Source organism: Penicillium odoratum (assembly GCF_028828045.1).
Source record: "Penicillium odoratum strain IBT 22623 chromosome Unknown utg000001l_segment0_segment0, whole genome shotgun sequence".
Lineage (NCBI taxonomy): Eukaryota > Fungi > Ascomycota > Eurotiomycetes > Eurotiales > Aspergillaceae > Penicillium > Penicillium odoratum.
This window is the reverse complement of record NW_026643143.1, coordinates 5,569,485-5,589,277: the sequence shown is the minus strand read 5'-3', so window position 1 is coordinate 5,589,277 and position 19,793 is coordinate 5,569,485. Positions and strand designations below refer to the sequence as shown.

The window sequence follows — 19,793 nt, the reverse complement described above, 5'->3', positions numbered from 1 at the left end:
TTAATTACATTTAATTTTTTATGTGAGCGATCAATTATGTCACTACTAAAAGTTCAAAATTACTGACCGGGAGGTCTGCCTTCTTATTTTTTCTGCTGTACTACCATGGTTAGAATGGGTCATGGGGCAGTAGTGATTGATCTCTCTATTCTTCCATTGAGATATATGGTCATGGTGATTAAGGAGATGACGGCTATGTGATCATCGAGTATGGTATCAAAATTTATGATGATATTGGATCCAATGGGTGCTATGGAGATGGAAAGAAGCTAACGGGTGAGAGAGCAGCTGAGGGCACGGACCCAATAAAGTGGGTCCCATTGAAGGGAAAACTTCTTTACTACTGTTATTATTTCTTTTAACAGGGAACTCTGAAGTACTTTGATTATGATTCAACTCCGAAATGTTTGCCTTGATCATAGATATAATATTGGATACATAGAAAGAAGAATACCTCTAGAAGAGAGGGAAATGGCCATGAAGATAAGCTTGAAATCTAAAACAACGGAACTGGTGCGGGGTACTCACGGGGATGTCGACCCCACACTTTCTGACCACTTAGCCTGTGTAATAAGGCGCCGGTCCGGTCAATTTTTTATACGGGCCGGGTTAGGCTTTCAAAGCCCGAAGAGTCCACCAGGCCGACCCTCATAAAAGCAACTTTAGTGGTTTTAACAAGCTCTAGTAGTTTCAATATGCCGTGGGTTATTTGCAGTGTCTTATAGTAGGCGATGCCCACACTTTTATCTTAGCGGTCACGGTGCAGCTATGATAACCCTCAGACATCAGCTTATTATACAGATATAGCTTTCCTTCTTCATATCCGCTGCCATAATACATTATATGATCATTCACTGGAGCCTGCCCCGCTCCTGAAGCCCCAATTCCTCAGGCATGGTTCATGTCCATTGGCCTTCCTGAAACTCTCATCCTATTCTGGATTAGCTTCTTATGCCTCGGCCTATAACAGCAAGGTTATTCGTCCGATTCGGTAAATGAATTAGCCGTTAATGTTCACTTAGTCCCACTATATTCAACTGCCGGTAAACATATTTTGCGCCCCAGCAGGGAACAGAGGTATAAAAAGCGCCCTGTAATCACTCCAGAGGAACGCCTATATCTCTCTTTTTCCACGTACCACAGATTAAAACAAGCATGACCTCCAAGATCTTCAACGTTGGTATTGTTGGTTACGGCCTCAGTGCCAAGATCTACCAAATTCCCTTCATAACCGCGGCGAAGGACCTCAATCTTTATGCTGTCGTTCAGCGGACCCCGAAGCCCAATGACGATGTCGAGCTGGATTGGCCTGGGATCAAGAGCTACCGTAGTACGGAGCTGATGGTTCAGGACCCTGCAGTTGATGTTGTTGTTGTGACAACCTCCCCGGACTCCCATTTGGAACTGGCGAAATTGGCTTTAAGTGCAGGAAAGCATGGTAAGTTGATGATCTTTGCAAATTATCCTTAGATGCAAAGAAATAATTACTTAGTCTGCTTCATCCGATTTAAGTCAGCTAACAACTTTGAATCACTAGTCGTTGTCGAAAAGCCGTTCACACCCAGATATGAGGAAGCCCGGGAGCTCATGGAACTCGCGAAAAAGCAAAACCGCCTGCTGACAGTTTATCAAAGTATGTTTCTCGTACTGATATTGTTGGTCCTAGAATGAATAATATCTAACCCGAAATTTTAACTATATAGGCCGACGATGGGACGCCGACTTCCTCACACTGTCCAAGCTTGTCCAGACCGGCTCTCTAGGCAGAATAGTGGAATTTGAGACCCGGTTTGAGCGTCACGTACCTGCAATCCCGGGTTCTGCGTGGAGAACCAAGGCCATGCCTGGTGGTGGCGCTATTTACGACTTAGGCGCCCATCTCATTGACCAAACAGTCCAGATTCTCGGCCTGCCAAAACGACTAACTGCTTTCCTCGGTAACCAAAGAGAGGGACAGAGTGGCAGCGACGATTCATTTACCGTGCTCATGCATTATGATGGACTCTTGGCCACAATCAAGGCAGCCGTCGTCAGTCCCCAAGAGAAGCAGCTAAGGTTTTGGGTGAAGGGAACGCTGGGCACATTCCAGAAAGTAAGTGATAATATCGTGCACATAATCGATACAGGAACTGATCTCAGCCTACTTACAGTTTCACTTCGATGTGCAAGAAGAACAACTGAAGTCTGGCATGCGCCCGGGTGACCAGGGGTATGGTCAGGAACCCAGTGAAAGATATGGTACATTGACCTCGGTCCAGCCTGATGGCACGTTCAAGAGCAAGGCTGTCCCAACTGTGGATGCGCCACTTTATACCGATTTTTACAATAAGCTCACGAAGGCTATGGCTGGCGAGGGTGATGTACCCGTGGATTCCACGGAATCTGCCACTGTCATTCGGCTAGTGGAGCTTGCCGTGGAGAGCTCCAAGACTGGCCGAACGTTGGACGTTTAATATTGATGGATCCTCATTAATATACTAGTACTTTATCGACCACTTGTAACAATTGATCGAACAATGATTCAAAATATCTTTACTTGATTGGTTATATTAATTGTAAAATAAACATAATATAGTCATAGGTAGTGATATACATACTGCGAGATTACCCTTAGATACCTGATTCGCTATACTAGAGGCTTTTCGCCGCGCCTTTCGCGCGGCGCCTACCTAAATATTATACTTTATCTCCCTGTAATTTCTCCTAGTATATCTCCCACAATATCTCTCACTCAGTCTCCTACTCAGTATTCTACCCGTTATCCTACTTGGTCTCCTGCCAAATCTCATAGCAAGTCCTTCACTCGGTCTCTTCACCCGAGTGATATCTTCTTTTCTACCGCATTAGTCAAATAGTCCAAGTACTCCCAAAATCATAGGCGAGTAACTGGAAAGAGTAAAAGAGAAGTGAAAGTAGAAGGGGAAAAAATAAAAGTCGGGCGGAGCTTTTGAACGAATATCCAACAAGTCCACGGTGTACCCAAGTAATAGAGGGGTTCTTGCCTCCATTCGCCTGTATTAAGATATTGGTTCTGAATATGGTGCGGGTAGTTAACTCATGCGGATTGATTCAAATGGTGAAAGTGCTGTAGTTACTTTGATCATTCTTCGGCTACTTCTTCCGTTACCTTTTCAGCCACAACTTTGACGTACAAGCTCACATTCTCCCAGTATACCATACTTGGCTAATGAAAGCATCCACCGTCTATGAACGGAGAAGCTTGTCCAAATATAATGTTTTTTTTTTCGAACCTAGTTCAGCTAGTCACATCTTGCCGTGATCCAAAATTCCTCTAATCATGAAAACAGCGTTCAAAGTATTTTTAAAATGGGATCTTTTTAAAATTTGAGGACTTTAGAAATACATCAAAAACTTTAAGAGACTGCCCCTGAATAGCTCGACCCACTAGCCGACCGGAGAGTTAATTTAAATTATTGTGTCGATGTTTCTGGCATTTTCTCCTTTCCGGCGCCATCAACAATGCCATGGAATGCCACGATGGCACGGTATTTTCTGGCTGTCTGGCGCTTATAAATTGTGAGTTACCACCCAATAGAGTAGAAAACTCACAGCTAAAGATAATTTATTACGGAGACTTTATTATTTGTTATAACGTTGACTCTTCAAAAAATTCATTTTTCTGAATGAGCATGATGGCCATAACACTTCGCACTCTTCTTCTGGCGCTAGGCTTTGCCTTTTCGGCCACCGTGAACGCGAACCCTTCAATGCTGACGGGAGAGCCCGAGTCTCAACCGGCAGGAGACTGTACATCACCCTTGAACTGCGGCTCCATCATTCATGCCTAAGATTTACTGACAATATGTAGGTATCGCGTGGTATTCCGCTCAACTCCATTCGCCTCCGGAGACCTGCAACGACGTTGTCAGCATACATCCAGGGCTCGACTTAGCGACCTTTCTCAAACTGAACCCTTCAATTCACCCCTGGTGTGATAATATGATGCTCGGCCAGAAAGTCTGTATCGCTACTCAAAACTGTCCTAAGCCGGCAGAACCTACTCCTAGGCCGGCAGAACCTACTCCACAACCGGAGACTAGCGCAAAGCAGTGGAAAACTAGCACCACTCCGAAGGCGCGGGAAAGCAGCTCCATCGGGTCTCATTAATCGCAGTAAGATCTATTTTGACTGCGCGAAGTCTCAATGGTGAGATTCAACTCTATCTGTTGAAGCGGCTTTTCTCGGTGGCACTATTAGTTTCAGAGCTGTCTTTTAATACTGAATTTCCACTAAGACAAGAGTGAACATGAGAGTGACCCTTCATGTACTGAAAGAGAGATGGTCAAAATTTGGGGTACTATGACTTGGTAGATGTATTTTACGTTAGCTCGCTGTTTCAGGCCCAATGATTAAATTAATACTAATTGCTACTCTATCCCATCTAATTCTGACGAATCTAAATTTGCATTCACTCCCATTGGTGAGCGTAAGTGCAGGAGAGGGCCTAATCAAAGTATCTTCAGAATACTCAATTTATATGAATTCACATATTTCTTTGTCCATTGTCGTTTACATAGTCTATGGCATATTTCGGTCACCAAGTCTGGTGTTAGCCTTTCTCTTTCCAAATTCTATAATGTTCTCCTGCACTGTGTTCTCTCAGTCGAATGCACCAATTCTTTCCTTTTCCCAGAATCCAAATAACCATATCATATTTCCATTGTGAGAAGATTATCTTGGGACTCACTTTTACGAGCTTAATCACGACGAATAAGACTATTTAAATGAATAAGAGGACTCTGATCTTATGTTTTTGTGTGTTTATAAATATATGTACAATGACAATTTCAAGGTTCTTACAACTTGGTCGATGGGAGATCTTCGAGCTTCAAACACGTAATCTTCCTGAGATACTGGAACATTTCATTCTGATCTTAATATTGAATTACAGGGCAAGCCTCGGTGGCTCGGAAATAAAGCAATAAACTTATTCAGTATCCCACTCATCTGAGGGAAAAATATTAATTTGGAATTTTTGCTGGCGTGCTCAGCTACATTTTTTGGCTCCACAAGGGAGGCTTGGCAGAGGACTGATCTTTATTGATCCACCACAAACTTCGAAGCTTGAAAATCTGTCTCTTAAACTTCACTCCTTGGCCTTGAAATTATTCACTTCCGATTTAGTAAGAGAAAATATGCTGGCTGGATCGGCTGTCAGCCGGAAACGCCCTGTGACAGCTTGCATGGAATGCCGTTGCCGGAAACAAAGGTGCCCCTCGCCGGATTGGCCCCCACAACTACATGGTTAAGAAGGGAGTGGTTTTATTGGGGTTGCCTCACAATGCCTGTAGCCTCACTAGACCTCGCCAAATGGGCGGGTTGGGTTTCGACCCTTGACCCAAAACCCGCCAAGAGATTAAAATACACGTAACATATACCTGATTACATCACTCTATATCTGGTATTGGTTGTATTTCAACAGTAATACTGTAATATACAGGTAAATGGGTTCTTGGCGGGTTCGCGGGTATTCCTTCGGGTACCCAAAAAAGCAATATGGCGAGGTCTAAGCCTCACCATGTCTGTAGCCTCACGTGATATCTACACCGACATTTCCGAGGGCCTCTTCCTCCTACAACTGCCTCACGAGAGTCAGTTGATGGCCTCTGCGGGTAGCTCGTCATCTCTCAGGCAGTCAAGTGTCAATTTTGTCCCTCCCACCTTCCCTCTGTACATAGAATCCACTACAATACAGACACATTGCCTCCCTTCAAGGGAGCGCGGACGGGGCCTATCTGACGCCACGGTCTACGACCGCAGCGACAGGTAACCCGTTGCGGCCAAACTAAACTCTTCTTGCTCCTCTTGACTGCGTGAGGTCACCAATAAATGCTGGTTTTTAGATCGCTAACCCACCAATAGTGCGACCAAGAGGGAACCCTGCCATAATTGTATTACAAGAAAGGTCTCAGCAAGGTGTATGTATGATTATTCAACCAGGCAAGGAACTCTCACTAGGCATGCAAATATCTTTAAATATTGAAATTGTCGCTCACTTTTGCTCTGATGAAGTGCCAATACCTGTGGTTGACATGCGATCGCTGCATGACCTGTCATCCACAATCATTGCTGACCGCAATCAAAAATTTCCCAGTCTTTGCTAAAACAAAAGCCAGCCACATGTCATTCACTTTAGGTCGATACCGAGCAATCAATAGCAGTGATTGTACAATCATGCCACCATAAGATCGGGACATACCGGCAGATCCAGCTACAACAGTACCAATGGCTTTATTCCCGCATGACCCTCATCTTTCCCCCCTCTCTTTCAGTATGCTGTCTGTCAACAGATTCATGAGGCGATGTCACTCGGCATACAAAAACTGTTCGACTTCGAAGAGTACACCTCGGACAACATCCTTCACGGGCACATCCTATCCGTATTGAGTTAATTGCCACCGGTGCACAGGGTGGTGAACCCGGACACATCCTGGGATGCAACTTATCCCCATGTTCCGAAACAGCGCCAGCAAATATCAACTGCGGCGAATTCATTTTCATCGGCCTTGCACAGACCATATGCAAAAGCATACCTGGCCAGTTGGAGCGCTGCGATAGAAGCAGCGCTCTCCACCTGGATGCGCAAGCGCGCCTGTTTGATCTCATGGCTACAGGGTAGTATAGTATCTATGCCCTTTCTGTTTATACTGTCAATGCCGCTATCTTCCTATCCGTCACTACCCTTGAACACCCTCTTTCCCATTCCACTATATTCCATCGCCGATCGAGCAGGCCACACGTTGTCTGGAAATGGCGCAGGAAAGGATTTGGTTGGCGAGATCGGGGTGGAATGTTTTGAATCTTCGCTATCCAAAATTGAAAGCATTTTCACGATCTCAGTCACATGTTCCTATGAACACTGTTTCTCTACCTGAACTGGTAGTGAACGGCATCTCTTCCGACCAGAGCCGGATTGAGGACCTACCCAGTCATTCTCCGGAAGACTTCACAGATCTCACTGAACCCAGAACGCTGTCGATATTTGATACTAGCCAACTTGATAGCGTGGTCTTGTTTGAGGATATCATGGTCTCGAATTTTAATATTGAATAGTGGGTGCAACACATGAGCTAAACAAATGGGTTGTAATAGTATTCACAAGTCGACACCTCAACTCATGAACCTGGTCTCGAAGTCAGAGTAGACTGAGTCCGGGATTTCCAGCTTCAAAACTTCAAAATTATCATATATTTAGGCAGAATCAAGATATGGATAAATTGTCGAGAACGCTCGGACTATTGCTTAAGCTATGCACGGTACTGTATCTATTCCATTATCTTAGTTTGTTTGCAAGGCCGGAATCAAACTGCCATCTATTTTGCCCTTGTAGACAAGTTTCTCTCTCACCGAAATGTCTGCTTTTACTGGCGAACTCATCTCGCGTTTCGGAACAGCATTTATCACTGTCCTGATAGCCCGAAATCCAGTTGTGATCATATACTAACTGGTGTGGCTTTCCTTTGCTAGGACCAAGTGGAAGACAAAAGATGCCTCGCGTGACGTATCCTAAGATGGAGATATCTGAATATCGGAATATCGCGATTTATCATTTCGGCTTAGCATTACTCGAAATATATTGCTTGGGAATAAGTAGTCCCGCCTAGAGAAAATCCTAAGTGATTTGAGAAAGAGCTGTCTTATAACTACTAAGTCTGATAAGTATAGCTAAGACGATATCTTAGATATGATCTGTGTGCGAAAATTCTTATTATAATCTCTGATAAAAGTTATAAGATAATAAAGATAGGAGTATAGGACCTAACATCGTACTATATAACCCTAAATCAAGAGATCTATCCAGAGAAAGTGACTAAGATAAATAGTAAGCTTTATCTTTCTTAAATTTAATTAGTTTCTATACTTATTCATGTACTGGAATAGCCGCCTATTCCTAGGTGGTACTCTTATCAATCTTACTAATCTTAATTATAATACTAGGTAGGTCTTTTTCTATTTTGATGCTGCTAACTTACGGTTAAAGGGGTATAAGAAATCTGTATTCCTTATTATTACCGTGATTTGACTAGGCGACTAGAGAGGATGTAAGCCCAGATAAGCGAAAGAATCTTAGTGAAATTTAGCAGCTTTTGGCCATTACCTCTAGAAATCCCAAATTCTCTGAAGTAGGTCCTATTCAACGGATAGGGAAAAAATGACTGAATCCTGCTCATTAATGCTGATTGTAAATTTTTTTTGTTCCGGGTATTGTATTTTCCCTATCAATAAGACGTATGTTGGAAGGCGCTATAGTCAAAATCGCTCATATTCCAAATTCCGAGATAAGCACCCCATGAAGCGCGAGTTGGCTGGCGAGCAGTGCCGGGACTTTGCATAAAATATGTTATGGTGAGATCGTGTCAAGAAGGTTGTCGCTAGGGGAACGTGCCATAGCATCATCGGCGAGCGAATACCAGTGAATTCGAGTTTCGTCTGTTGCGGCTATTAATTTTGAAGAGGGTAGACGAAGTTCATCTTCGTAAGCTTCAGTGCAATAAGACAAATCCATAGTGCACCTGATGATGAAAAGGATCTGCAGCAGTGAAGGAAAGACCTGGACCCACCAAAAGAAAACATCTTTTGTGAAACGTGACAGGACTTGTCTTGGCGGAAATGGAATCTCAATAACCTCGCTCAAAACAATGATGGAAAAGATGCGTGGCGTGGAGCTGGTCCTTTCCGGCCCGAGAAACAGAATTAAACCAGTTTTTCGGCTCTGGGCGCATGTATTTGTTTTCTTTTATTCAAAATTTTCCTCAAATGAAACCCTGAAATTCCATGGTTGCCACCTCGGAGTCAGCTTACCATGATCAGCCTAGCTCCTAGTGGTATCTGATCCGTCGGCTGAATTAACCCTGATTATCGGCGCAACTGCCAAATTGGGTTCTAAGCGGGCAATCAATCCAAGGTTCGAGTCACAGCGGGGGTAGATTGATAAGAGCTGACACGCAGGAAAATCCAAGTGAAGTTTGGTGTAGCCCAGATTTGATGTCAAGCATAAACATTGGAACCGAGTGCTTACGTTCAGCCACATTTAAATAATAGTCGGTCCGCTGCACGTTGATTTTTTTCTCCTCATTTTTCCCCTCCTCGCAGTTTATACAATTTGTCCCTTCCACACTTCCAGGTTGGTTCAACATCATGGGCTCTGTTGTGGATCGACTGAAGGGCCGCAAAGTAACTCAGACTGTGGACGATCTGCATCCCGTTGAGAATGATGCACTTCCTGACTCCACCAAGCTGGAGTCGACCAGCCAAGCTGAAACCCATCCAGATGAGGTCACTAAAGAAGCTCAAATCGGTGTTCAAAAGGCGGAAGCAGCTGCTCTAGTGTGGAGCAAGAAAGCTGTCTACATAATCTATGGATGGTGAGTGTATAAAGACCCGTCTTGGTAGGAATATGGTGCTAATAAAACGGATTAGGATTTGGATTTGTTACTTTATGCTATCCCTCCATGAATATATTGGGAGTAACGTTCTGTATTATGCGTACAGCAAGTTTAACTCAGCTCCACAAGTGACTACGTATGGAATCATATTCAGGAGATGTTGACAGCTCTAACTAAATGCTCAGGGCTTTCATCTTGGCTAACATTATCGGTGGAGTACTTAAATTACCCATTGGCAAACTCCTTGGACTATGGGGCCGTGCAGAAGGTCTGATGGTCTTCTTGGTTGTCTATCTCGTGGGTATGATACTTCTTGCTGCCTGCACTGGTCCAAAGTCCTTTGCTGCTGGATATGTCTTTTACTGGGTCGGATTTGACGCCATTTACTTGATCTTGGAGATTTTCATCGCGGATACGTCGGGCATGCGAAACCGAGCTTTCGCCTTTGGCTTCTCGACAACTCCATACATTTGCACCGCCTTTACGGGTCCACTGGCTGCCGCCTCATTTCTCAAAAGTGGCGGTTGGAGATGGGCATATGGCGCGTTCTGCCTCATTCAACCCGTTGTCTTTACGCCACTGATCATCACCTTCAAATATTACGAAAACAAGGCCCGGAAAGAGGGTATCCTCATTCGGCAAGCAAGCGGTCGCACTATCTTCCAATCTATCATTCACTACATTCATGAGTTTGACGGTAAGCCTGCTTCTTCGGTTGACTTCCGGGCAATGTAAACTAACAAGATGTATCAGTCATTGGAGCACTGATTTTGATGGCCGCTTTCATTTTATTTCTCCTGCCCTTCAGTCTGGCAACCTACGGTCGGACACAATACAGCGATGCCTCATTTATTGCTGAAGTAGTGGTGGGCTTTTGTTTATTCTTTGTCTTCTTCGGGTGGGAACGCTGGTGCGCCCGCACACATTTCATTCCTTACCAACTTCTGCGGGATCGCACTATCCTGGGCGCATGCTTTGTTTCAGCGATTCTCTACTTCAGTTTCTACTGTTGGGACAGTTACTTCTACTACTTCGTCATGGTCGTTTACAACCTTGATGTCAAACTCACTGGCTATATGACTTCCATCTATACCATTGGGTCTTGCTTCTGGTCTCCTATTTTCGGACTGTGGATCAGAGGAGTCAAGGAATTCAAATACTCCTGCCTCTTTTTCGCTGTGCCTCTCATGCTTCTGGGATCCGGGCTTATGATACATTTCCGAGGACAGGATGCCGACATCGGATATGTGATTATGTGTCAAATCTTCATTGCATTCTCGGGTGCTATGCTTGTGATCGGCGAACAAATGGCCGGCATGTGTGCATCGGATCGGGATAGCATTCCGATCATTCTTTCGATGATTGGTCTATTTTCGAATGTTGGCGGTGCGATTGGAGATGCCGTGGCCGCCGCGATTTATACAAACACCTTCCCTCAGGGCTTGCGTAAGGCCCTTCCCGCAAGTGCTGAATCGGAATGGGAATCCATTTATCTCGGCGGATATTCCTCGCAGTTGGGTTACGCTCCTGGAACAGAAATTCGTGATGCTATCAACTTCGCGTGGGGATACACACAAAAGTACGAGGCAATCGCAGCTACCTGCTTGGCTGTTCTGCTGATTCCAAGTATTCTTTTGTGGAAGCACTACACTGTTAATCAAAGTCAAAACAAAGGTGTGACGATATAATCAGACAGGGCCCATGGCAAGCTTGCCAGTGCCATATGATTGTGGAGATACGCGATTAAACGATCGTCCTCGGTATTTCTAGAGGCTATACTCCTAGATCATGCTTGTTATCAAAAGACATCGGATGGGTGATACAATAATCCCCATTATGAGGAATGGGATTTCACATTGGCAGAATTCATGTACACGGTGTGTTCACGGATCTTGGGGAGAAGGGGAAATCCACCATGTATTTAATATTTTTTTGTCACTATCACTTTAACTGGGTATAATGGGAACCATTTCAAAATTACGGGGCTTGGCCTAAGAATTCTTCCAGAAGTGCGGCAGCCTTGGGGAACGGCTTCTGCGTATTTAACTACCCCCGATGGAGGTGGCTACCGAAGCTCTGTGTAAGTTGGCTCGGTGGATCTCGGCTATCCAACCTCTTCTAGAGAGGACGATGCATCTCGGCTCTCGGCTCTCGGATGTTAAGGGCTGGTTTCCGATGTTTCCGGTGCCATGCGAACCCTTCACTACCGCGTGACTACAAGATTAAGGACTAAGTCATCAATTTAATATACAGTTGATATCGATTATATGTACTATAGCTATTATGTGTGCTATTTTGAATGAAAACAATCAGCCAGAATCTCGCTTCCGCCATCCATATGCAAATTATCATTCCTCGGGAATCGTTGCAAATTTGTTCAGTACTTGCTTCAGTGCGGGCCGTCGGATAGGTTTGCTGGATTGACGTTAGTGAACGAAGTATCAGACTAATCACATATGATCTCACCTAATGAACATGTCCATGCCTGACTCCATGCAGTCCTTGACATTGCTCTCGTCTGCAAAAGCACTTAATGCCACAATTGGAGCAGAATAACCCATTTCCCGGATAAGCCGTGTGCTTTGGATCCCGTCCAGGTTGGGCATCTGGATGTCCATGAAAATGAGGTCAAACACGGTACCTGTTTCCATATTGGATTTCACAGTGTCGTAGGCCTCTTGCCCATCTTTGACCATCGTCACATCATACACGTCCTCAAGCGCGAGCATCCTAGCCAGAGTCAGTATGTTCCCATTTCAAAGATGTCATGGTGTCGTACCGTCGAACCACCTCCTGGTTCACTTTATTATCCTCGGCGACCAAGACTCGGGTCTTTCTGGAACCTTCGTCCATTTCAGGCTTGCCTTGACTTGATGTCTTGAGATGAGGTGGAGGTGACTGGGGGGATGAAGGTACCGTTGGCGTGAAGAATGGCTGGCTGAGACCGACCAATCTAGGCTGAACAATGTCTGACTTGTCGAAGTTAGTAGTGATAGGCTCGCCTTTGATCGATTGGTTTGAAGGGGTGCGCGCAGCATTCGAGAATTCCTCCAAGGATAGAACACTAGGCGTTCGTGATCCTGGATTGGAAATTTGTACACTTGGGGCAATCTCCTTAACAAATCTTAATGGTAGTCGGAGGGTGAATAGAGAGCCTTTGCCCTCCTCGCTCTCCACTAGAACAGTGCCACCCATAATTCGAGACAGCTGCGCACAAATACTGAGACCAAGGCCAGTTCCTCCGTACTTGCGATTCAACGACAGGTCCCCTTGGACGAAAGGCTGGAAGATAGCCCTTTATAGCGTAATATTAGTACAAAGATCGGGCTACTAACAAGGTTGTTGATGTTAGGTAAACTCACTTGTGCAGGTGGCGAGGAATGCCGGGGCCGTTGTCGCGAACCTCAAACAGGAATACCAACGGACCGGGGCTAGGTTGATCGGAAATACTATCCTTGGCCCCGTGCATGATATTTTCGGTTTGATCTGAAGAGGACTGGCGGCTGTTGAGGCTTAAGGTTCGAAGGGCAGGAGGTCTCTCTTTGGTTGCGGAGCCATCACTGCTAGACTCTTCACCAAGACAACGAATCCAAACCTCCACTTTGCCATTCTCTGGCGTGAACTTCAAACTATTACCCACGAGGTTGATCAAAACCTGGAGAATACGATGCTGATCGCCATATAGCACCATATCCATAAGCCTCACCGGCGAGGGCTTGCCCGCTGAATCGATTTGGTGTACTGGGTCTAGACAGAACGTAGCAGCTCGTTCATCAGAGGCAGGACTGCTTCCGGTTACGCAGTGAATGCTGAAATCGATATTCTTCTCGTGTACCTGGTTTTGGAAGATAATAGCGAGCTGTGCCCTGACGTCGGATAATTTGAACTCCTTCTCCTCCAGCTGGATGGCCTGTTCAATTTGGTTCTTGCTGAATGTCAACAAATCGTTCAGTAAGTGGAGAAGAAGGTCGCCCGACTGGTAGACAACCTGTAGGGACTTCTTGATTCGTGAAAGATCGTCCTCTCCCATACAGACAGCACACATTCCCAAGATTCCGTTCAATGGTGTTTTGAGTTCGTGGGAAATGTTAGCAATAAAGAGGGTCTTGCTCTCGTTCGCGGTTTCGGCTGCAAGCTTTGCTTTCTCTAGCTCTCGGGTCCGCTCGATCACTCGCTCCTCTAGTCGATTGTATTGGATCGTCAGCTCATCTGACATTTCATTGAATGTTTTGGTGAGTTCCGTCAGTTCGTCTGTCACACAGTGGCGGCGCTCCTTGACTCTGCGTGGAATCTGAAAGGGACCTTGGGCCCCTTGGGCGATGACATTGGGGGTGCCGTTCAGCCTCTCCAATGGACCACGAAGGCGTTTGATCAGAGCAAAGGGATGTTTCTCGTTGCCTTCACTTTCCACGTCTCGCAGTGCACTCTGAGTCATGTCTGTTTCATCTTGTCCCGATCGACTTCCGTCGGGCAGGGGTGCGTATTGCGAATGCACCGATTTGCTTGCGGCCTCTCTTAGGCTTCGTATAGGCGCCGTCCAGAAGTGGGTCATCAGCGGGACGATCAAGATTATTAAGCCAGCAACCCCAAAAACACAGGCAAGGATGATCTTCCTCAGCCGGACCACTTGAGAATATGCTTCTGAGTGGGTCTCTTCCACCAGCAGGATCCATTGAACCAGGCTGCTTTGTGGTCGAATTGCTCCAACCGCCACAGTCTTGTTTTTTTCGTTCTTCGTCGTCAAATCGCTGATGGCCTTGTCGTCATCCGCGTACGATTCGAGCATCAATTTCAGGGCTATCGGGTATTGTGAGAGAGTGAACGAGTCGGTGGTGGAAATACCGAGATGGCGGTTGGTCTGTCCTGATGTGGGTGTAGGCTGGAAGACGTAGTGTACCTTCGCTTGCTTGAGGGCGTTCGTATCTGGAGCAGACGTTGCCGTGGCGGGTTGGGCGGTGGAGGCAAAGGTATTTTCGGGTCTCGAGGGACCAAGGAGAAGGGCTTGGCCCGTGGTGCCCAATCCATCTGTCGAGCTTAATACGCTCTGAAGATTTGCAGCGCTGGCAACGACCCTATCCGGAACCCGACAGTCATCAGTATCATTTCACAAGATCGTGGAGTAGAGGGTTTCCCACGTTATAAATCCCAATAGATCGGTGTTACTGGTGTTGTTGATGATTGGGAGTGTTAGAGACATCAAGGAGAAGGAGGAGTTAATTGCGAGTGGACCCAATAGCAATGCCGACGTTAAGCCAAGAGGGTAATCCTGGAATGCATGAATGATTGTTGAGTCGTTGGTTGAGGTGCTGTACGTCAAATTGGGGTAGAGCGTGGGCGGGTATCCCAAGCCATCATCTCCTAATTGGACGGAGGTCCCGTTCGGGTAGGTGTATGGAAGGTTGATTTGAGGTGTGGTGCTCCCAGTGACATTGAGAAGCCGACTGGTATAATTGCTTAACCCGTTTGACCCCTCACTTGAATATACCGAGGCTTGGTAGAGGTCAAGATATCCTCGGTTTCCCAAGGCTGATTGAACATCCTCAGTAGAGGTCACCCAGTTGCTTGCCGAGGTATTGCCAGCGTAGTAGCGTCTTAGAGCCGACTGGACCAGCAGGCGCGTCGCAATTGTCTTGCAGGTCACTTCCACGAGATCGAGGCTAGATGCGATTTGGCTCGCCTTGATGGTCGCAACAAGCTCTAGACTGTTGGATCTGAAGCGCAGTCAGCAAGCTGTTGGATTGTCACGGATTAGGATGTGTCTTACTCGACTCCAATAACAAAGTCATATGTAGTAACCCACTACAATAAAGAGCCGATTAGCTTGTCGATCTCGTCGATCTCTTCTCCTCGATATCCTTACTGTCGCAATCGCTAGAACGGCAATCCCCAGTAATGTGGTCAACAGAACCAGCAGCGCGAGCTGCACGGCGATAGGAATGCGCATCCCACCGCAACGTATTCACCGAAGTTCATGGATATTAGAAGTCGCGCCTTCAAGCACGAATGTGTGTCGAATTTCCAGAAAAGGGAGATATTTGGGGATGGAAAAGGCTAGAAGGTTACGGGCGCCAAGGGGGGGGGAAGTTTAACATGGTAACAACCTTCGCCTATGGGCAATTTCGGCTGGAAATGTTTCACGGGAAAACGGATCTAGACTCGAATAGATTAGTTGTCACAGTATAACACTAGTCTTATATAGGTTTAGCGGGTGTTTACCACAACTAAAGTGACTTTAGCCGACGAGGGGCCAGACCATTTACTGTAATTGGTGTACGGAGTACTCCGGTACTCCTACAATTTCCTTGATTTACTGTAGAAGAAATTTCAAAAATTCCTCACACACTGCGGTTGGTTGCCTTTCGCCACTTTCATAAATTCTTCAATCTCCAAAATAAGGTCGGTCCTCGCTAACGTTGCTAACGGCTAACGCCGAAGCCTGGGCACAAATGTGGAGGAAAATGTGATTCGCATAAAAACGCCCGCCACAATCCACTAGGATAATTCGTACATAATAATAATTAAAAACATGTTATTTATAACTTGGGAACTGAAGCAATTAAGCCTTCCTTGACACTTTGATCCGGAATCTTTCTCCACATCACTCTACCCCCCGCACTTCCCCCGCGCACAAGATACAATCTCCATTGTCCCTTTGATAACTTGAATTTGATGTTTAGGAATCGAAGACGGATTCGGATCCGTCTTTTTCATTACTGGAAAGATCTCTCTGTCGTTACTCTGCTCCGTCCTGTGAATCGCCTCATTCTTACCATATTCGGTTACCTCGGCCATAACGGTGTAGCTTGACCTTGCCATAGAAGACATCATTCATGTTCAAAAACCATACACCAGAACAACAGGTCTAGAGACATGAATGTGCGAATCTGCTGACCTGATCTCCCTGTTATTGACACCTGAGGCAGCAGCATAGGATGACTGATCATGTTGGCCAATCCAATTGCGTTTCCCCATCGATGACGATCGCGACTCCTGGACTCTATACCTTGTACATACATGACTTATCAGCTAGGCTATGGCTACATTGCGACCAGAACGACCGCCTGAATTATTTACAATTAGGCGAAAACCTGTATCCAACCCCAACTTGAGACAAACTGCAGTCGCGCAATCCTCGGCGCTGGGGTATACCGCGACCTCCACTACTCTAGTTCCTTCGCCTTCATTGCAACCTCCGTCTTATACCGAACTCTACGGGCCCTCATCAAGTTTGTCTCGTCCTGTTAGCCCAATCCCACGACCACGTACCGCTGGAGCCACATCGTCATCTTCATCTCCGTCTCCATCTCCGACCCCTGTCCAAAAGGCTTACGGTGAAGCTCGACATTTCCTAGGCGGCTTGATCAACCACCCAACCGAATCCAATAAACATGTCACTATACTTCGTCATTCCCATGGCTTAGTGTTTTACCGTGGAAATTCTACCTCGGTCGCTGTTTCAATATTCTCCGATTCCCCTTTACCTCCGGATCGGACTTTGTGGCTGCAAAGTAAAGGGTGGACTGGCAAGACTGGAATGCGCGCCAAGGCAATGCTTCATTTACGCGACAGCTGGCTTGATGTGACCCCGGCGATGCCATTGCATGCGGATCAAGTCAATCCTGACGATGAACGAGCCTGGCAACGTGATATCAAGAAGTTCGGCAAGAAGGCCTCTGCCCGGCAACGAGATACTCACTTGTTACGTGAAACCGCGGTAGTGCGAATTCCTGCCGAAAGTGGTGACGGTTACTTTCAACTTGTCCTCTGCCAGGGCCCCAAGAGGAAGGTTCTATGTAACAGTCCCGTGTTCCGTGTTCTTTCAACATCAACGAGCCCCAGTTCTCTCCGCGGCGCAAGTCTCAGCACTTTGCCCTTGGAAGTCGGGGCAATGGTCGCCAGTCTTTATGCAAGAACGGCCGCTCAAACTGTAGTCGCGCCTGTCTCCTCGGCTTTAGCATCCAAGGTCCAACCATACCGTCCCTCGTGGCTAACCCAAACGGCCGCAAGGACCGTTTATTCGACGAGTGGTATCCAGGATCGAGTTGGAGGAATTTTCAACGGAGCTACGAAGCCCCGCCAAAGTGGATCAGCGGGTGAAGAAGCTCATTCAGTGACCTTTTATGATGGGGTGTCGCCAATTCAACCCGGTCCTCGGCCGCCATTTCCGATGACCTTCAAAGCCCGTGGGCAAGTCCTCGAGTCACCACCTTGTAGCCTCGGTGATAATCCACGGCTCACACTTGACAAAGTACCAGATTGGGTGCCCCAGCAACTCCGAGGCTACTTCTTTGGCTGGGCTCGGTTTGACCTTGGAACAGGCAAAGAGCCTACCATCGGCGCCTGGTACCCAGTCGTGCTTTCCATTCGCACCATTGATCCTTTACAGGCGGCTCGAGTCGAAGTATCACAACTTGCAAAACTTGTCGTGAGATTAAAATTACTGGATAATATTCCCCTTCAATCAAGTAGATTAGAAATCCGCGTCATGGGATTCCTTCGGGCTGATATCCCACCCCCAACGGGCAAAACCAGTCAAGAACTGGCGGATGCGCAGGCCGCCGCAGCGGAAGCTGCTATGCTTGCAGATGCGTACGATGAATCGGTTGTCCAGAACACACTGGCCAGTCCAGCCTGGGCAGCCGAGTTGGAGCCCATAGTCGAGATACCGCGAACAAATAGCGAGTGGATGGATCGAACACGAGATGGATGTGCCAATATGCGGACTCGCGGCCAGAAATTGGTGGAGCAAGTTCCACTACATCGGCTCGGGGTTCGCTCGGCAACCGATGATATGAGAGAAAGGCAAGTCGCGGTGAACGGCTTTTACATTGTTCGATGAGCTCCATTTATCGTCAGTGGTTTTCCTTTGTCCTTCATTATAATTTCTGCCCCCTCTCACACTTAATATATAATGTATAGTAGTCTCTTGGTGCATTGCATCAGCATCTGAAAAGTTGTGCTCTTGTGAACTGTTGATTTGGAAATAATCATATTGAACGCTTAATTACAATGAACGCAGCGCGGATGTTAATCTTTTAATCGAACAAAAAGCAGTCTGGGTCACCCAAAGAAATTGGAAACATTTCTTAAGCCATCATCTACATATGTATCGTTCGACATCGATCCCTCAAGCTCCCACCGGAGGTTCAGATGCAGCCAGATTGCACTGACGGAAAATGCGAATCTCATCTGGCTTGAATGCACCCACGACGGAATGAATCACACCTCGATTGTTGAATAAAACCAGATCCCCCTCCTCCCAGTCGTGTGGGTACACATACTGGGGGCTAATCGCAGGTCTTTGCAGCTTGTAGACGATATCCCGCACACGTTCTAAGTCATCGATAACGGTACCATCAGCACAGTGAATCCGGCGGACCGCTGATGGGTGGATCTGCAAGGCAAGCTTTCCTGTTACTGGGTTCTTCCAAACCATGGGAAAGATCATGATTTTCTTTTCATCGATCGGTGGTAGGTCGGAGCTTGGTAACTCGAGGCCTTCCGAGTGTAAACCAAGACCGTTTGAGCGGGAGTGAGCAGGACTCATCCAGATGTACCTAACAGATCCATTAGCCTTCTTCAAATCTGTATTTTGTTATGGGGTATCTCACGGATGGGGCGCATATTCAATTTTGCTCGTCCGTACAAAGTCTTGGTCCTCTGAGGATAGTAGCTCGTACATGCGCTGCCCGCTAACGAAGGCAGTGGTACCCAGTGGCACATCCATAGTCTCTCCTGTTCCGTCGTCATACAATAATGTCTGTCGACGGCCCTTGGGAACTGCCACTGCCAGCAATGTAGTAACCTGTGGCGGGTACAAATCATAGAGAGCGGCATCAATGTGCCAGCGATAAAAACGAGTAAACTCGTAATCCTTGTCGGCGGGAATATGGTCTTTGTGAAAGGTTCGGTGGTGCGGGTGGTTTAACTGAATGTTCTCAAGCCCTTCATAGGAAGGGACCAGTCCGTTTCCAATCACCTGGACTTGTGGCTGGTGGGGGATTGTCTTCAGATCGGGGTGGAGAATACTGCGTTTCGCATCGATGGTCTTGCCATGGCCGTAGCTTTCGGATGTGGGATCGAATCGCTTCGTGAGCTCGTATTGTGCTTTGGGAGATAGTTTGTGTTGGTTCTTCAATACAACGACATGGTGCTTGTATAGCGCGTTTCGGATCGTCTGGAATTGCTCCTCTGTGGGAGATTAGAACTCGTAAAGCTTTGAGGAACCGGATGGGTCACAAACCAGTCAAGGCCTCCAGGTCCACTCCCTCTATTTGAGCTCCAAAATCAATATCGGAACCCTTGGGTGGATCCAGAGGGCGAACTGTAGGAAGTTGGACAGTCATGGTTCAATCTAGCTTGATTTGTCTGAAGCTAAGCTTTCGA

At 46.6% G+C, this 19,793-nt stretch overlaps 5 protein-coding genes across 5 annotated transcripts; 3 read left to right on the top strand and 2 right to left on the bottom strand.

Moving 5' to 3' along the window:
* Window positions 1-1,155: 1,155 nt before the first annotated feature.
* On the top strand, window positions 1,156-2,453 carry N7520_002025 (oxidoreductase; the record flags this gene model as incomplete). The annotated part of the gene is made up of 4 exons (XM_057135960.1): window positions 1,156-1,438; window positions 1,538-1,633; window positions 1,704-2,092; window positions 2,151-2,453. The coding sequence occupies 4 exons, from the start codon at window positions 1,156-1,158 to the stop codon at window positions 2,451-2,453; spliced, it is 1,071 nt and encodes a 356-aa protein (XP_057001896.1).
* Window positions 2,454-9,159: 6,706 nt separating this feature from the next.
* On the top strand, window positions 9,160-11,095 carry N7520_002024 (MFS general substrate transporter; the record flags this gene model as incomplete). The annotated part of the gene is made up of 4 exons (XM_057135959.1): window positions 9,160-9,386; window positions 9,442-9,543; window positions 9,593-10,104; window positions 10,161-11,095. 4 exons carry the CDS (start codon window positions 9,160-9,162, stop codon window positions 11,093-11,095), a joined length of 1,776 nt encoding a protein of 591 aa, XP_057001895.1.
* Window positions 11,096-11,755: 660 nt separating this feature from the next.
* On the bottom strand, window positions 11,756-15,351 carry tcsB (putative sensor histidine kinase/response regulator TcsB/Sln1; the record flags this gene model as incomplete). Its single annotated transcript, XM_057135958.1, has 7 exons — window positions 11,756-11,822; window positions 11,874-12,137; window positions 12,187-12,702; window positions 12,770-14,479; window positions 14,543-15,118; window positions 15,172-15,206; window positions 15,268-15,351. 7 exons carry the CDS (start codon window positions 15,349-15,351, stop codon window positions 11,756-11,758), a joined length of 3,252 nt encoding a protein of 1,083 aa, XP_057001894.1.
* A 1,089-nt stretch (window positions 15,352-16,440) lies between these two features.
* N7520_002022 (uncharacterized protein) lies at window positions 16,441-18,246 on the top strand (the record flags this gene model as incomplete). The annotated part of the gene is made up of 1 exon (XM_057135957.1): window positions 16,441-18,246. The coding sequence occupies one exon, from the start codon at window positions 16,441-16,443 to the stop codon at window positions 18,244-18,246; it is 1,806 nt and encodes a 601-aa protein (XP_057001893.1).
* Window positions 18,247-18,534: 288 nt separating this feature from the next.
* N7520_002021 (TauD/TfdA dioxygenase family protein) lies at window positions 18,535-19,753 on the bottom strand (the record flags this gene model as incomplete). The annotated part of the gene is made up of 3 exons (XM_057135956.1): window positions 18,535-18,964; window positions 19,019-19,598; window positions 19,651-19,753. The coding sequence occupies 3 exons, from the start codon at window positions 19,751-19,753 to the stop codon at window positions 18,535-18,537; spliced, it is 1,113 nt and encodes a 370-aa protein (XP_057001892.1).
* Window positions 19,754-19,793: the final 40 nt, after the last annotated feature.